This window comes from Gobius niger (assembly GCF_951799975.1).
Source record: "Gobius niger genome assembly, chromosome: 2".
Taxonomy (NCBI): Eukaryota; Metazoa; Chordata; class Actinopteri; order Gobiiformes; family Gobiidae; genus Gobius; species Gobius niger.
In genome coordinates this window covers 25,072,596-25,091,160 of record NC_136853.1, presented here as the reverse complement: position 1 = coordinate 25,091,160, position 18,565 = coordinate 25,072,596, and the positions used below count along the sequence as shown (strand labels likewise).

General features: G+C 40.9%; 1 protein-coding gene across 1 annotated transcript; it reads right to left on the bottom strand.

Moving 5' to 3' along the window:
* Positions 1–11,874: 11,874 nt before the first annotated feature.
* ptpn11a (protein tyrosine phosphatase non-receptor type 11a) lies at positions 11,875–18,446 on the bottom strand. Its single transcript, XM_079552302.1, has 15 exons — positions 18,076–18,446; positions 17,079–17,201; positions 16,718–16,912; positions 16,459–16,651; positions 16,236–16,355; positions 16,050–16,163; positions 15,870–15,966; positions 15,702–15,781; positions 15,433–15,588; positions 15,201–15,332; positions 14,972–15,126; positions 14,824–14,891; positions 14,524–14,675; positions 14,317–14,435; positions 11,875–14,243 (listed from the first exon to the last, which is right to left on the bottom strand). The coding sequence occupies exons 1-15, from the start codon at positions 18,255–18,257 to the stop codon at positions 14,174–14,176; spliced, it is 1,956 nt and encodes a 651-aa protein (XP_079408428.1). The 5' UTR covers positions 18,258–18,446; the 3' UTR covers positions 11,875–14,173.
* Between the last annotated feature and the right edge of the window lie 119 nt (positions 18,447–18,565).

The following is an 18,565-nucleotide window of genomic DNA, read 5'->3' as shown; positions in this document are numbered from 1 at the left end:
ATTACTGAATGAGTACAATCCAATGGACATTTCGCTGAGTTGGCAGCAGAGCTTTCTCATGTAAACCACTGCATGTTATATAAGAGTGTGAATAGTTGATGCTCTGTGTACTTAAGAGGGTCAGAGTAGGTACTGACTAATAGCTTTGGATTACAGCAGAATCTATTTTTTTCCCATTGGCACAAATAAACCATGTGTAGACTCATTTTATTCTCTTTCAAGTGTTATGTTTGCATTTATTATCTAGTATGTTGCTCTCGTCCTCCACCAATTAATACACAAGCATGTTATTCTGACAGTTCATTGTGGATTTATTCTTCCATGTGTGAGTTAGAGCGACAGCGGAATTATCCTTTACTGACATTTAAGTTAAGGTTATACTTTATTTTTACTCGCTGGAAGATTGTGCATGTTTTGAAGGGACCATAATAAAAGTTGATGTTTTACTACTGTATTTGTGTCTTTATGACAACAGTCAGGCATGTCCCTTTGTCTGGTGACCACTATTATTATTGTTTTCAGTGCAGTGAAAATACTACAACCATATTGTTTATCTGAAAAAAGTTACAATATGCTGCATATGTTCGATATCTAATTCATCGCATACAAGATCACACAAGACAATACCGCTCCCTGACCTTCACTAGTGTCACAGGTGTAAGCATCATGGTGCTTCCATCTTCACCGCTTCATGGTGCGGCGACAGAGGCAGAATAACCCCTGGGGGCAGGTGCGTGTGTGAGGGTGGAAGAGATGGATCAACCACACACTAGGTATTATCAGGAAGACACACATTTTATGAACATTTTCTATTTTAAAGCTAGACCTTTTAACTCTGCTGCTAAATAAACCAATGTGTGTTGAGTAAAAGCTTTGACGTGCTATGAATAACATTAATCTAAAATGACATGTCCCCCGAAAGCCAGTGCTGAAAGGAGGTCTGTCACACATGGTCAACGGCAACAGCATGGCAAATTGACATGAACTAAAAGGACATAAAGGCTTTTTAGCTGCATGAGACCAAGCGGTCTGCCTAAGAGCACGACTGCATACTTCTTATGGGCCTATAGAAATGCATTTTACGGAGAGTCACGTGGAATTGGCCGAGAGTAATGGCCGCACACCTGGCTCCTGAAACCCATTCCTAATTTTATAACTCTCCAATACCTTCACTTCTGATACTTTGGGCAAAGAAAAAGTTTCACCACATACGGGTGCACAAAGGGTCAGGGTCAAGATACATGTCTGGACAGATCAGATGTGCAGCAGGTTCTGCTGCAGACAACGATGCAAGCCGCCCAACAGTTTCTGTCCTGCTAGAGGCAGAGGACAGGTTCATTCTCACTCAGTGAACACTGAATGATGCAGAGCGCCGGGGGGGCCACGGAAAAAAGTGGATGGGCAGAGGTTCTCCCAGGCCCAAGTTAGCAAAATGGAGTTACAGTATGATAAGTTTAAGAAGTAAGTAAGTAAGTAAGTAAGTAAGTAAGTAAGTAAGTAATTAAGTAAGTAAGTAAGTAAGTAAGTAAGTAAGTAAGTAGGTAAGTAGGTAAGTAGGTAGGCAGGCCTAAGCGTTTTATTTGTCATTGATTCTGCGCGCCGCCATTGTGGGTCAGCCTGGTTGGCTGCCTTCAGTGCTCCTCTGAAACGGAGCATCACCTCCTGGGTTTGTACCTGTTTCAGAGCATGGTGTCCTGCACTGGTCAGCTCCTCCACCTCCTCCTTCCTCATGCGCAGCTCCCTCCTCCTCCTTCTCCGCCGCTCTGACACCATTCATGCGAGTGGCATGGTAGCACAGCAGTTAGCGCTTGTGCTTCACAGCAAGAAGGTCCCGGGTTCGATTCCCACCTGGACGGGGCATTTCTGTGTGGAGGCTCCCTGTGTCTGCGTAGGTTTCCTCCGGGTACTCCGGTTTCCCCTACCACTAAAACATGTGGTAGTCCCTCTGGGACTAGGACCCCTGAAAAAAAGATTCTTAATCTCAGTGGAACTTTCCTGGTTAAATAAATTAAATTACATTAAAAATTAGTTGCAAATCACTGCGCAGTAAGAAGCAACAAGAGTCTCTATATGCTTTTCACAGATTTAAAGATACAATATATAAAATACTGTGAAGTGTGAACTGTCAGAAGCAGTTGATCTCTTTGGTTACCTCTTCAATGCAATATAAAGTCTCTAAGGGCACATAAGTTGTGACCGAGGCTCAAAGAAAAGTGTGATATGATTTTCTTGGCATGTCACCCATCGCTCCACCTCTTGTCCTGTGTCAAAATCATATTTAATTGCAAACCATATGAATGCGATAGGTCAAGTTAAAGTGAAGTTGTGTTATCAACCCCGTTGGACAAACAGCCATCATGACTTTAAAATGTGGTTAGTCATCTCAGGAAACCTACTTTGGGAAGCTACATCCACTGAACAAAAGCAAGTTTCCCAGTTATTTACGGTACACAGAACATTCCCTGAGGAGGCTGTACGCTCCCTTCTGAATTAGGCACAAATGTACACTCATGTCCACTGCTTCTTTCTCTGTTCACCATCAGTGTCCCCGCAGCTGCCAAAGAGAGAGAACTCCCTGCTTACGTCGCATCGATCACAAGCTTCATCTTTTCACCCATTCACATATAAGCATGGGTTCACGCTGCTCCATCATCCTCCTAAACGTCTCTATGGCCCTCCATGAAGGCTTAGCACTCCAGTCAGGAAGCAGCTTATGGGCTTAGTTCTGCCGAGAAGCATATCCACCTCCTTTATCCTGTGTCTGATGACTCTGTGGGAGCATTAACCCGTAAATATGTACCTCAACATTTTAATAAAAGGGCAAAAAATAAATAAACACCCCAGAACATGTAATTTTCAAGTTGACTTTAAATGACAATTAGCAAAACCTTGACTGATCATGACTACTATAACAACAAAGTATGAAGCACGTGGTCGAAAGAACAAAAATCAGGATGATTCAAATGTAGGCCAAAAGATGGGCTAAACTTAGACCAATGCGATGCCATAGACAAATCACAAATACAGAGGCTGCACTTAGAAAAGAGTATGCAAAGATTAGCAAAAAGGTGGGAGTGCAATGTCTAAAAAGTGTCTGCTGTTGCCATCTGAGAATAGCTGCCTAAGAGCCTATACCCCTATAGTAAGCGCAAAAAAACCCCACCAACACATTTTCCTGCACTCCAGGCAAGGCACTGAAACCATACTCATCCAGTGGTCTCTGTGCTATTTCTGAGTGAGTGATGGGATGTGACTCAAGGGATATTGTCAATGGGGAGGGACTGATGAGATAATGACAAATCAGCACAGGCATGGCCTGGTATTGATCCTCGTCATGTTTACAGCCAGTGTGAGGACCACACCGGGGCCACACACAGCCTCCGGGGGTTGGTGATGGAAGAGAAGCGCGCACGACCACCAACAATAGAGGCAAGTGATGTCAGAGCATAGCAAGAGCATGGCAAAGAGGCTGAATGAATGGCAATTTTAAACTGTCAATGTTGAGGGCCCTGTTTAGAATGAAAAGCACCCTCTATAGCAGTGGTTCCCAACCATGTTTGTCTTATTTCGGACCATTTGGACCCTGCAGTGCTTTGCGTTCCTCAAGGGTGTTGCTGTTAGATTACTTAGGAATCACTTGAATCTACTACCTATCAGTAAAAGCCAAGGTGGTGCGTTCAAAATAAAGTCATAATACTCTCAAAACCACTTTATTGCGACAGCAGGTTTTTCCTTTCATAATAATCATCTATGGTATTCAGTTTAATGTTCTTTTTCCAATCTGAAACAGTTTCAAGTACCCCCTACTAAAGATCCCCATACCCTGGTTGGGAAACACTGCTCTATAGCACTCTTACTAGGGCGCATGAAAAGACTAGAACACACATAAATCAGACTGAAGACTGAAATTTAAACAAGTAGAGTTGATTTGCAGTTCCATGTGCCGCCTGCATACAGGTGAAACTCTGAAAATTAGATATGTATTGCCTTCATTTGTTATAATTTTGATTGTTATGGCTCAGCTTGTAAAAAAAAAACAAATTAAAAATCTCATAAAATTTGAATATTTTGAAAATGGACTTTAAGCCATTATCATCAAAATCATAACAAACAAAGGCTTGACATATGTCACTTTGCATTAATGAGTTCATATCATATATTATTATTATTCAACACCAGGGACTGGAGTTGAAAATTAGTCCTAGCTATAAACTCCTTTTGAATCGCATTAGCTTCAAGTTTGTTTTGTACTATATTGAACCGCAATATCCCTGTCAAATAAACAAATAAATAAATATATAAAAAATTGTTTCAAGTTTCAAGTTGAATTACAGAAATAAATGAACTTTTGAACGATTCTAATATTCACCTGTACATTCCCGTTTACTTTGTTTCGAACTTCTCTGGGTTTAAAGGATTAGCTACTGTCACTTCAGGACAGGAAGTTTAATCATGTAAACTCTATTGAAGAGTGGGTATTATCCAGGTATTTAGTAATGATGTCAAAGACATCTTTAAACAAAATATCAACATACTCACTTCCTGATTGTCCAAGGCCAGTGTTGGGAAAGTTCATTTTCTACATGAACTAGTTCAAAGTTCAGTTCACAAGGTTCAAAATGAACTAGTTCGTTCATAGTTCATAATTGTTTAAAGTAAATAGTTCGTTCATAGTTCCAAAAATGAACTAGTTCATAGTTCTTTTTTTGCAAGCTATTATTCAGGCATGAAAACGGATCGGGGTGAAAACGGTGAGAAGTATATTTCCCCCTTAAAGCAACGATCTTAAGTATTTTGAGATGCATTTTTGCCAACCTTGGGAGAGCTGGAGAAAGTTGACTTCAGCCATGAGTCAAAAATATTATGGCCTCCTCACTTAGTGTTATGCAGCTCTTTCATGTCAGCCTGTCACTGTTTTATGAGTGGATTTTGGATATCTTTGCTAATCATATTTTATTTTATTATTATTATTATTATTATTTTTATTTTTAGTTTAATTGGAAAATTCTTAGTGGAAAATTAGGCTACAAATATTGAATTGCATGTGTGTTAATTTGGTAAACTAATCATGTGAATAAAATTGTTTTAGGAGCTAATTTGTAGTTAAAAAACTCCACATTGTGGCTTTATGCAAATGAGTGCGCACCGCGGAGCAGAGGGAAAGGGAAACTCGCTTCGTAGCCTCACACTGTGGCTGCTGCGGGCACTGTGCGGACGCGCTGGTTACCGGTGTACTAGGGCCTGTGCCAGAGCCATAAACACCGCCACAGAACTGGACACAGTCGGGCCGTGGCCGCGGGGGCGGAGCGGAGCTAGCGCGAGCTACACCGTGGACCCGCCAGAGTTTAGACGCTGGTAAACTCTGACGGCGCAGCGGGGTTTTATATTCACCGATATAAGAAATATGGCACCATAATGAACGAACGTAAATAGAACGGGAAATGCCGTTCACGGACACCAGAATGAACGCGTTCATGGTGTCGTTCATCAGGCAGTAATCCGGTGCGTTCAGTTCACGTTCGCCCAAAATATGAACGCGTTCATGAACTTTCGTTCAATGAACGCGTTCAGGTAGGCTACATCACTGTCCAAGGCGATCTGATTATAAGCTCCTCCCTCACTCCTCCTCTTGCTCCCCTGCACAGCTGTTTCAATAAAGAGAAAAAAAAACGCTCTGCTCGGAGTGAGTGGCTGTAGTAAAGCTATGCTGAGTGTTTTTACTTTGCAATGAGAGGACTACCTTAGCCTGAGATTGAGGGGTTAGGGCAGAAATTCCTGGATACGTAGGACCTCAGGTGGATCTTTTCCTGAAAAGGACGATGCTAAGAACAGGTTGGAGTGGTAGGTAGGTAGGTCGCTTCTGCTTTAATGTAATAGAGCAGTTCTCCAACTGTGGCACTTGGGTCTTAAGGTACTCTGGGTTATATAGAGTTTAATATTTAAGTAATTTAATTTATTTATGCTTTAATAGTGCATTTTTGTTGGGTATATTTTCTGGTTAAGACATGTTTTGCAGTAACTTGCAGTAACATAATTTATTCCTTTTTTTAACCTGACATGATTGGAAATGGCAGGTCAAATATATTACGAGGTGGTGAAAAACAGTAATCAAAGCAAAAGGCAGTTATTTTAAAGAATCTGTATCAGCATGGTGCAGATCAGTATCTTCTCAGAAACAGGAAACAGCATGATGTAAAGCTACTATAAAAGTGGAGGCGGGTGCAGTCTAAGTGCTATAGTGCAGTTAGATGGATGTTATGAAAGTGCATTACATTATTATCACACTACCACTGCCATGTGCACATGTAATTTGATCACAATAATCTGCTTATATATTTATATTAAAAAGTTATTCTAAGGCTGATACTCTCACGTGTTTTGAGCCTTTGGTTGAGCCAGTTCCCATGTATTTCCAATACTTATAATTTGAATCTTTTATTTTTTATGTCTTTAGCGATTCTATAATTGAGGTACAGGGTTGGAAACTACACAGTGAAAGGGGCTGCACAGGAGCAGGCCTTCAGCACCAGAGCAATAGAGGCCCAGATCTACCACACCAGACAAGACCCCAGGTGTAGACTGTGCAAAGAGGCCCCTGAGACAATCCAGCACATAACTGCAGGCTGTAAGATGCTGGCAGGGAAAGCTTACATGGAGCGCCATAACCAAGTGGCTGGTATAGTGTACAGGAACATCTGTGCAGAGTATGGGCTGGAGGAAACCTGTCTATCTACCTACGAGGGCTGAACCACACTGAAGAAAGTTGCGATATGGGATACGGCTGTGCAATATCGCGATAACAATATATTGCGATATTTCACAAAATCATTTCCCTAAAAGTGAGCTTTTACACATTTATAAGTTCAATGCATTGTTTGTTTTTGGCAAAGTTTGCAAAAAAATGTGTCATCTCAGTCAAATGAAGACTTAAGTGATATATTGTGGCTTCTGGCTTATCGCGATGCGATGTGTGTGTGTGTGTGTGTGTGTGTGTGTGTGTGTGTGTGTGTGTGTGTGTGTGTGTGTGTGTGCATGCGTGCGTGCGTGCGTGTGTGTAAATGGTGCTCCAGTGACCATGGTGTGTTGGCACATCTGCTCCACAATTCCCGAGTGCAGAGGGCCACAGTGCCTCAGCTGCAGGGATGAATAGGGAGGAAGACAATCACTGTACATTTTGATTTGAAATTGGTGCTCATGTGCAAACATCCTCTCAGAAAGCTGTGGGTGACAGAAAAAAATCCTCAATCTTTCTCAACCTGGGTTAGTTAAAGTATTGACCTCATGCTCTGACACTATCTTTTAAATAGAGACGCAATTCGCTTGTTCTGACAGGAACGGGTGCATAACATATATATTTGCAAGTGGGACAAAGCTGTGTAAATAAATAAATAAAATAAAAAAAAATAAGGTGTGCAATAATGTGTGAAACGTCATGGGTTTGTGATATGCTTCAAATCTTCACATACAAATACACACACATACACATCAAATACAAATACAAGCGGAGTGACCGAAAGTGGGAAGTATACGAGCTAAGACCAGGCTAATCCACACAAGCCGTGCGTCTGCACTTGTAGGTCATCGTTTTCTGTGACGCTCGTCTCTGTGGACGGTGTGAAGGTGCGTACACACCAAACTGGTTGAATCGTGTTACCGCTTCCATTTGTCTAGGATGCAATAATTTTGTGTTTTTAAATTGTTTTATCTTTCTGTGAAGCACTTTGGTCTTCCTGGTGTTGTTGTAAAGTGCTATTTAAATAAAACCTTGGTTGCTTGAAACAGTTGCAATCAGTCGCTCGCATGTGTTCACTTTAGGAGGAGCCACTGCTGCTGTGCGATTATGAAAAGAAACTCTGGGTTTGCACACGCTGTTACTGAGCACTAAGTTGTGAATGAAAATGGTTTCTTTATTCTTTGCTTGTGCTTTGGAGACAGTGGAATAGTTTTACTTCCCTCTGACACATGAGACTTCACGCAGACCTCACCACGCTGTCATCCCTCCTGCCTCTCATTATTTCAGTAGGTGTGGTTTGGAATGTGCAATACCTGTCTGTCCAACAGACATGTCATAATAAAATCCCATTTAAGTAAGTGAGAAAGTGCTTTATTTGTCATTGTTCAACTGTACAACGTTAGTGTTGAAGTGTTAGTCCTGAGCCGCTGCAACTGAGCCGCGCCACCACTGTGGGCCAACCTGACCAGCATGTTTTTGAAGGCCCGGGAAACCGCAGCACCCGGAAGAAACCTGGCTGCCTTCAGTCTCCTCTGATCCTCTGAAATGGTGCAGCGCCTCCTGGGTTTGTCCCTGTTTCAGAGCGTGGTGTCCTGCACTGGTCAGCTCCACCTCCTCTTCCTCCAACGCAGTTTCCTGTTGCGCCTCTTATGATGTGCTGCAGGTGTGGATGGCTCTTGGTGCTTCTTCAGTGTTTCAGAAGCGCTCTTTATTGTGCGCGAGTCTTCATGCGTTTATTGAAACACAAAGTTCCTCTGATCCGAATGCCTGGGCTCGGGAAAGGCATTTCATACAACAGCTGCTGCATTGTCATAAATCTGTTCCTCCTCTTATCAGGCGGTGTTTCCGTTTCACTCTTTATGATGTAGTAGAGGTAAGGTTATGTTTCTCCAAATTCCTGTGTCCATCCCTGTTGTGTGTGTTGGACTCCACTTCCTCCTTAGCTGCTCTAAACAGTTGACGTGCACAGTCCACAGTCCACACGCACGGCCGCCTAATTAAGCGCACGTCTGTGCACTTTTCACAGTGACAGTACACAGCGATTACCCGCCCCTGCCACGAGAGCCGCGCTAGGTCTGAATGCAACTTAAAGCTGTTTTTGGCTCAACAATGATCTGGACAGGGGCAGGGTCTATAAAAAGTACCATTTATCAGTAAAGTGGGCTGATGGAAACACTTCAGACACAGACCTATAGGGTAAGGTGGAAACAAGGCTTTCGTGTGATTATTTTCCTTTTAGGATTTGGTTATGGCTACCAATTTACTTCACGCAACTGCTGACATCCAAACAGTCTTCCCATAACTAAAAGATTTAAAGAATGATTAGAAACTAAATCTGAATTAAGGCCAAATATTGACTATCTCTAATAGCATCCTTTTCTCAAAATAGATATGCTTCCCCCTGAGTTCAGCAGCAAAGAGTGTGGAGTTTGCGCAATTTTTTTAAAACCCAATCACATTAACCACATCAGTCAGCACCACTCCACACACTGAACAATCTTTGTCCAAGAATTGCACCATCATCCATAAGAGTGATTAACCCAATGGTCATGGAGAGAATTAGTGCGCCTCACAAGGTGCGTGGGAACCAAAAGTGGGAATCAATAACTCTATGGCAAAGGATAAAAGAGCCAATCAAGAACTCACTATGGGCCTATTTGTGCATGTTGCAAATCGATCGCACTGCTATTAATTTAGCCCAGAGTCTTCTTCATAGACTAGAATGAACATGATGTGTGGAGCCTACATACTATTGCTACTATATCTATTGCTACAGTAAGATAAAGAATCAGTCATTAGTGAAAGATGCCCTGAATTAGCAATTATTAGACTATTCATTCCCTCATGGGATGCTTTGATTGAAAAACATTCACTTACAGTTGTTTTATGCTCATGGATGTGTAGACCAAGCATTGTCGGACTAATGGCAGTTGTATCTTATTGTAGCGTATTCCAAGATTTTGTGAACATGGTAGCCTGGAGCCCAATGTTAGTTCCTTAAAGCTGGTATGGTATGCTACGAGGTGAAACGTATGATGTAAAATGTGATTTCAATATTCAATATGTACGCAGTATGTGCAGGGCACTGACAGTAGCCTTGTAGTAAATAAATCTATCCCTTATGAACCCTGGTAAATTGGCCAATACATATTCGTTTTGCATAAATCAAATTAAACGCTTTTGTTTTTGTTTTGTTTTTCAATTCAGTTTTGTAAAATGGAATAGACATGCATAACACAACAAAGGGCAGGCCAATACATTATGTGTATTAATGAATTCAACTTATTTTTGTTTTTTTGTCCATAACTGCTTCTAAACTTCATTTGCACTCGACTCTATAAGTTTAGGCTTAATTTCTTGGCATGTTAGAGAAAAGAAAGAAGTCTTACCTGGAGTCTGCAGATGCGTGCTTGGCTGTGGATCCTCAGAGTGACAGATGTGTGCCTCTGTGCCTCAGCATCCTGCACTGGACTCTTGCACCGCGGCTCCAGCGCTGTAGTAAAGCCTCGCTCCGCCCCCGCCTCTCTCTTCCACTTAAACTGAATCCTTCCACTCTCATCTAATCAACACAAGACAAAACTGTGATGCCACATCTTCAGGCGAACTAAATACAGTAATGTTATTGTGGTGGTTTTGCTGTCGGGCTAAACAGCGATTACAATTTAGAATTTACACTACGGCGCTCTGGCTTGGCGCAAATTTGCCTCCATGAGATTGAAAACACGACTATTCACCGCTCGCATTCACGCGCATCGTGCTTTATTTGGCCTTAAGCAAAACAGCTGCACTTATTATGTGTAATACAATACAGATTCAAGAGGATTGCTGTGCTCGGCAATTAAGTGCTATATATTATATAATTCTATTATTTACTAAATGTAGCATCCCGAAGACCGCGGACCAGTGAATGAGAAACGTCCATGTCTCTGATAAACTATTAAAACGAGCATCATTTTGTTTGGAGCCGCATCCTTTTATCCCATTGAAGTTAATGTCCACAGGGGGTTATGTCCAGCTACATGAAAGAACCTGTGCAACTAGTGCATGTGTCGCCCCCTTGTGGCCCCTCAGTGTCTGAAGGACTTTCACCAAACTGAGTTTACAAAAACAAATCATGGATAAATATTAGCACGAGTCAAGGGTGGACCAAACATTTATGTAGCACTTGAAATGTAAGCAGAGTCCGTGCGTTCCAGTCATTTAATCTCATGTTCTTCTGATGTTAATGCCTTGAGGACACTTGTCTACTTAGGAATAGATTTTTGTGTGTGCAAACTTCTTCTTGGTTGTGGATACGTCCTCACGTGTTACTGTGAATTGTAAATGTTTATGCTGAATGTGGGGTAGGCGCTCATGAGCTTCTTGCCTCAGCCTACTCCTTTTGAGCATCTGTGACTGGTTAATTTGTAAATTAGGAAAATGTCGGTGCTCAAATAAATTAAACTAAATAAAAATAAAATGTCAATTTCATTTTAGTCTTTGTCAAAACTAAAAAACTAAATTTAACTTTACATGTATATTGTGTAGTTGTACTGACACATGTAAATGCATTTCCTCAAGGCCATGTGTCCCATTGCTGGGTTGCAGGTTCTAGAAAACGATGATGTCACAGAACCCTGTGGAGGCAGGAGCCACTTTTTCCTATTAACATTACACTTTAAAGTTGCACCCAAAAAGAAAATGTATGAATTACAAAAATGATCATTAATATCAGTCCCTGCTGTGTCCATGAACTCCCTGTACAAGTCCAAAGATTTCTGCAAAAACAAAGTAATTTTACCTCAATATATTATTATAGACCTTTATTATAGGCCGACTTTTGACCTTTGGCATTTAATGTAAGCCTCAATGAGACAGGGCTCTTCCAAACATGGAAAGTTTAAGATAAGACAGCCTCTGTTGATCTCACAATGGAGGAATTGTTAGATGCTTTTAACGGTATTTATTAAATTGATAAAAGGCTGCCCTGTCATTTTAAAATTCCCATGTTACAGCAAGTGCATTCATGTTGTATTCTTGACTTCCTACATGCATGACTTTCCAATCCCATTGTTTGAGTTTGGATGAATAAGCCCATACAACAGTAAAACAAAAAAAGAATACAATTTAGATTTTGGCAAGAACTAGCCATTTATTGGTTTAAAGGAAGTTAACATGGTTAACTGCATTGAAAGTATTACAATAAACCTCTTAGACTTAGAGGTGATCTCTGAGTCACAGAGAGTAAGCTGTAGCAATAAACATACAGTATATCTTATTGGCAAGTAGATATGTTTTAGTAAGTACATTCGTCCCTACCAAGTTCTCAGGTACAATATACAAGTTAAAAAATAGAGTTTGTATGCATCGTGGTCACCATTTGTCTTTTATCTACTGAGGATGTTGTGATGAAAGGTTTCACATTAAAGTGTTACAGCGGTCACATGAGCAAATGCATAGAAGGTACATCGACACGTCTAAATTACTTACAAGGTAAATGCAAACCAATTTTAATAATTAGTAAAAAACCCAAAAAATGTATAGCAAATACCCGCCGCACTCTGAAAGACAACAGGGAATACTCCACTATAGACAGGAACAAATCCAGCTTCCTTCTACAGGTGAGCATTTAGAGGGACAACCATTTGGAGTAGGAGAAAGCTGGACAGAAAAATACTGTTTTAAAGAATAGTGCTATTCAATCCTAAAAGTCCCTCAAGGCAGATAAGAGTGGCTTCTCCATCATGTTTCATGTTTATGGGATTGAGCCACCGCTAAAACAGCAAGTTAAGACGCAAAACTGCACTTTTTCAAGGCGTAGTGATAACAAATACATGTGCAGAAGTAATGAAGGCTTAATAGAAGATAATTACACTCAGGCCACAATGACATACAACTTAAAATACTAAGGAAGTTGTCTAGTCGGAAAACAGTAATAATGCACTACCTCAACTATTGTGTCAAGCCATCCCATAGTCCTCAATCTATAAAAATGTACACAGGTAAAGCAAGTGATTTGAAGTTTAAGTGGTGCTCAAGACAGACATAAGCATACAAAAGGCAAATGATAAAAACAAAACAAAAATACTAATGAAAATATGCACAAAAAATGTGTTTTGGCGTGTACTGGCTAATGAGTGCAAGCATAAAAAAAAAATGGTATGCACAATACAGTAAAAGTGTGCTCCTCCTGGATACCTCCATTTGTACCCGGAGCAGATTTGTTATAAACCCACCAGGTCAAGGCGTTGCTGTAAATGTATGCTGCAGAGTGTAGTCCACAGCAGTAAGGACATTCGGCTTGAGCTCAGGAATGGTTCACAAACAGATACTGTCTATCCTGATGAAAGCCACATCTAACAAAACCCTCACATGGCAACAGTCTCACGTCCGTTTGAGAATGTAATTGTGCAAAACAAAAATGGAATCGATGAGTAGATATCACTTAATATGCAAAACAATGCAAATACTTCATTTAGTTATTAAAATGAAAAGAAAAATATATATATATATATATATAAGTGTGTGTGTATGTGTATGTGTGTGAAATCCTCTCCGTAAATAAGATCTCTCACAAAAGTAAAGGCTCACAGGACCAAATAGAGACCAAATGGCTGAAATCATGGATTACATAATCTGTTTTTGGCACAGACAATTTAAGTTCACACTTCGGTCTATAAACAATCTGAGTAGTTATCCTTTGGTTAATAACAAAACAAATTGAGATGAGCAAACAGGTTGTCAGTTTATCCTCGACTAGTGTATGCTGTCTGTAGCCCCGATGATGCACATTTTACAGAAAAAGGCCTAGAGTGCAGTTGAGGGGATCCTCCATGGCTTGTTGTAAAGTCACAGTGGTTTATATTAGATTCGTACATAAATGCTTACGTGAAATGAGGCGAGTCCCTGGTCCTGTGTTGTCCATTATTGTTTTCATGTCTTACGTATCAAGTCTCAGTCTACAAGGCGTGGTTGGCTAAACTAGGGGGGTCTTCAGTGTTAGGGGAAATGCACTTTAATGCTTTGAGAACACACGTTTCCGATTTCGATTAAACTTTAAAGTAATGTAACGCATTAGTTTTGTGTGGCCAAGTAATCTAGTACTTTGTAAAAATAGCAACGCCTATTCATCTCATTTTCCATTTCACCATTTCTCCTGCTCCAGTAGCTCAGACAGCACGGCCGCGGCGACTGCAGAGCAGACACTTGTGCGTGCACAGCCGTGTGTTTGAGCTTTACAAATTCTTAGCTTTGTGGAATTACTCTATTGCACTACTCTTATAATAGAGTAGCACAGAACGTAACGTGTTAGTTTTTTTCCAGGAGAGTAACGAGGTAACAGAACAAGTTAACACAACCCAATACTTAAATTCTTTAACAACCAATCCAGATTATGGAGTGATGATGAGAACACAATATGTACCTGGAATTGAAAGAGCATGAGCGTCAAATGTATAAATCTCATCTGTAACTCTTTTGCTGCTGCATCAAGCCAACATTTTCATACACTCTTGAGCTGTCCTCCCTCATTCTGCAAAAATACACATATAATAAAAACACAGTTTCACCTGTCAATATTCAATGTGTCTGTGTATATAACTTACTCTGTGCAAGTCGGTGTTGGTATTGGAGTGCAAGGGGGTAAAGGGCTCTGTTCTCCTCCAGACAGATCCGACAAGGAGTACTTAATGTTGGTGTATTCTCGCCCTTTAATCTTACTTTTCTGTAAATGTTAACATGCATGATGATGATAAATAAACAGCAAAATATAATTTAAAAAAAATGCACTGCAGCGTGATTCTGTTGCACACCTGTTCCTCCTCTATGCGCCGCTGCAGTGTTTCTATGTAGTGTTGTACAGCCATATAAATGAATCTGTATTGAGCCTCAGTCTGTACCATCCCTGAACGCTGTGAGCGAACCATCTGGATGGTTTTTGGGACATCAATATCACAATCTACACCTGGAACAACAAGAGAGGATCCTTATTTGTTACATACATTGATTTACTTCAAAGAAATTAACTAAAAGGAAAAAAATCATGCAGGATTTATGAAGTCCATTCTGGTTGAGAACAAAATAAGTATAATACTGAGTTATTGCCAATTTACCTTTTTCTCTGATGACATCTATAAGTATGTCGATCACTATGAATGTTCCTGTCCTCCCGATCCCAGCACTGTTCCACATAAAGCACATGTCTGTGATTTGTACCTGTATTTAGGCCTAAACATTTCCGCTTCCTGTGTGCCCATGTACCTGCAATGTACGGCTATAGGTCCAGCATCCATTATGCTCTCCTGTTTCATGTTAACTTCTTCCAGGAAATCCAAAACACCTCCTGGATCAGTGGGAACTCCATGGTCAGGCCAGGCCCTGAAGTGGTACTGCCAAACGGTGCGCTCCGTATTGCCCTGAACGTCACACAGATGCACTTTAGCTCATATGGACATACTTTGACAAAGCTTTATAGACCGGTCTGTGTTACCTGTCCAACTTTAGACAATTTGAGTTCCCTCAGGATGTAGTCATGTGCAGACGTCTCTCTGACATTACGAACACGCATGGCACCATATTCCTTGAGAGCTGACATTTCTGGCCAGTATTTTACACACTTGCTCTGTTAATAACAATATCGAGTTGCACCAGTGACCAAACCACTTTAAATTACATACAGTTTTTCTCCTAAATTAAAGCACCAACAGCGTCTCCTGACTCACCTTTCCTCGTTCTACTTCTTTTGTCGTCATAACAATAACACGAGAGTTTTCTTGAAACACCATTCTCCAAAAGTCACTGATGGTGTTTTGCAAACAGCCCTGAGTGGCAATGTAGCACTTTTTCATTTTGCTGTTGCACTTCGTGTCCAGCTCTGGCTAAAAATACAATCAAACAGGTTTCAGATACTTGAGATTACTGTATATTGACACATTTGTTGCAAATTCAGACCTAATTACATAACAAGCTTTGTGGGGGTTTTCATACCTACCATAATTATATTAGCGTTGATGTAGTCAGAGCCTGGCTCGTTCGGGTCCCCATCGGTCAGTACCACCCGCGTGTGGTCAACTATAACACAGCAACATTGTGGAAATCATTGGATGTTTCAATTGTAATAGTCAATAATCATAAAAATAATAATGACTTGTGCACTCACATGGCAAAATGTTCTTGTATCTATTCTTGTTTTTGTTTTCTGGTCTTTGACCCTCTTTGCGACTATAAAGCAGCTTGCACTCTTGCTGTTGCAAAGTCTTTTAAGAAAAAACAAAGACCATTTTGATCAACATTAAATCGCTGGCAAGTATCGCAGTTATAATTGTCCGTATTATCTCACCTCAAATTCTTCCCAAAACCCTTGTTTGACTTTGTCAGTCGCCTCTGCTAGTTTGCTCAGTTCTTTAACACGACTTTCGATCTCTGCTGCATTAATTCGGGTTGTGTTTAGCGGCTAGAAGAATGGAAGCAAAAAGTCAGTTGTTTTGATTACACTGTATAAGCCTTGAAATAAAAAGTACAGTACTTGTTTTAGCTGCAACACAGTGCCCAACGTTTCCACCATTGGATTCTTCTTGTAATGCTCTACTAGATCTGTGAGAGAATCAAACTTCTCACCTCCTCCTACATCATACTTCAAGTCTTGCTAAAAGTGAAATAACATTGGTTAGAGATATTGCAAGAGGGAAATATAAAATGGATAGGATACAACAAGAATCCTTACAAAACAACACAAAAGTGGTTCTCACCTGACAGCGGATCATGACATGTGTAACTTTGGGTTTGCCATCAGTGGTGTCTGTTTTATCATCTCCAGTTCGAACTGACAAAACAAAGTCTCCAGGGTGGCTCTGGCTCTCCCTCACGAGGAAGCTACCGTTCTTTCCTTTCTCAGTTAGAAGCTTTTCAGCCTCTCGACCAGACAAATGTCCATGGAACCATCTGGCAGAAAAACACAGCCATTTATACACTTTCCACTAACAAATAAATAAACTCTTTATCACTTACCTTTCAGATGTGGGATCAGCACAATTAAGAGGATATTTCAGTTCAATGACATCACCATTTTTCTCCTTAAGTTGCCCATGATGCTCCATATAGTACTGTACAAGCTCAGCCAGAGTGGCAAATTTCTCTCCACCATACAAGTCATAATAGTCCCCAGTATTCTGTATTTTAATGTGAGTGACCGCGCCATTTCGCCTGAAATAATCATGGAAAATATATATGGGTTCACTTGGAGTTGGTTAGTTGTACGTTGAAACAGATTAGACTAAAACAACAATTAAGTTATTCCTATAAAAAAAAAATCTATTGAACAAACAGGGAAGTCATCGATATAAAACTTGAAAACTCATGAAATAATTACCGCACAGAGAGGGTGAAGTCTCCGGGATTGCTCTTACTGGGCCTGGCTAAGAAACTCCCATCCACCCCTCTAGTTAGCAGGAGGTTCTCCGCCTCTACACCTGTGATGTTTGGGTGAAACCATCTAACAGAGAACACATTTTTAGGTAAAAAATCTTAGGGTACTTACACATTTCTGCAAGTACATTATTACATTTACTTAAAGCTGGGGGACCTGATTTCTCCTGTTCAGTCACATATTTTTGTTTTGGCCCAAACGTGTTTCTTGCTCTCACAACCCCTCCTTTGTGTCTGTATTGTTCAAAGAATGTAATTATATGCACGTTTCATGCCTGTGTAGAGCTCTGAGCAGTGGCAAAGTGAAGCAGGGGGACCACCCTCAAAATAAATGGCTCTAATTTAGATTCTACTTCTATCTTCAATAAAACTTGACCTTGCAACAAAGTCTGTGTTCTGCTGTGATTACAACATACTCTGAGGTGAAACAAATACATTTCCTCTACAACAACAAAAAGTCAGGCTAACCCTAACCCAGCTTTAAGTAGTCTGAACATAACCATGCATTGTTTCCCCCCCCCCTAAACATAGTTAACAGACAAGACTATGGAGTACTACCATAGAGTACTACCATAGAGCATTACCATAGAGTACTACCATAGAGCACTACCATAGAGCACTACACATGGAGCCAGTAAAATCTTCTGTTGAGTTCAGCCGCTCTTCTACCAACAAACCACACTTGTGCAATAATTTAGTGGCTCTCAAGAGGAAGAATCGTACAAAGTATTGTATACAAAAATAAACATTTTGCGGAGCTCTCGATTGAGTTTGCCGGGGAATATTAGCTGTGAAGTGGGTCTGGTTGTAAATAGCCGCATCGTTGTAAGAAGCTGAATTGCTGTTTTGTTTGCCTCCTTGCTTAGCTCCAATCAGCTGAGGAAAGTTGCGTTAGCGCGAGCAGCTAATATCAGTGGACACTTTTCATACAGTCTCTTTACCTCCGGGATGTCATTTTGCTGCTCACTTGCTCGCTGGCTTTACTACACACTTCAGCTAGCTTCGTTAGCGGTTTGCTATTTCCAAGCGTTTCAGATTTGATCACAGTCTGAAGTGCTTCATCAGCCCACACCCGAGCCAAACGGGTCGAAACGAGCGCACCGACAAAAAAAAGCAATAACATGCGCTGCAAAAAGTCTCAAGGCCTCGGCCCTGGAGACTTCCGAGCGAGTCGATCGTGTCGATTATTGGACGTCACCAAACATGCGACAAGAGGTGTCTTAGATATTCACACCGGCCACGGCCGCCGGTGTCGGGGTTTGGGCCGCAGACACTCAAATGCACAGGCTCGGTGCTGCGAAGAACCGAGGCAGAAGAATTAAACTGGCCATTGACTTTCACTGCGCGCATGCTCCTTTTCCAGCACTTTTTATTCATATATTTTATTTTTAATGCGACAATTCTATTCTGATTTAGCCTTAAGTCGAATAA

Excerpts from the sequence above, each read along its gene's own strand:
- ptpn11a (XM_079552302.1), bottom strand. The coding sequence starts at position 18,257 with ATGTTATTGCTTTTTTTTGTCGGTGCGCTCGTTTCGACCCGTTTGGCT. Across the intron at positions 16,652-16,717 it reads GCTGATCCCACATCTGAAAG|ATGGTTCCATGGACATTTGT; the intron begins GTAAGTGATAAA and ends TTTTTCTGCCAG. Across the intron at positions 15,967-16,049 it reads GGTTTTGGGAAGAATTTGAG|ACTTTGCAACAGCAAGAGTG; the intron begins GTGAGATAATAC and ends TTTTCTTAAAAG.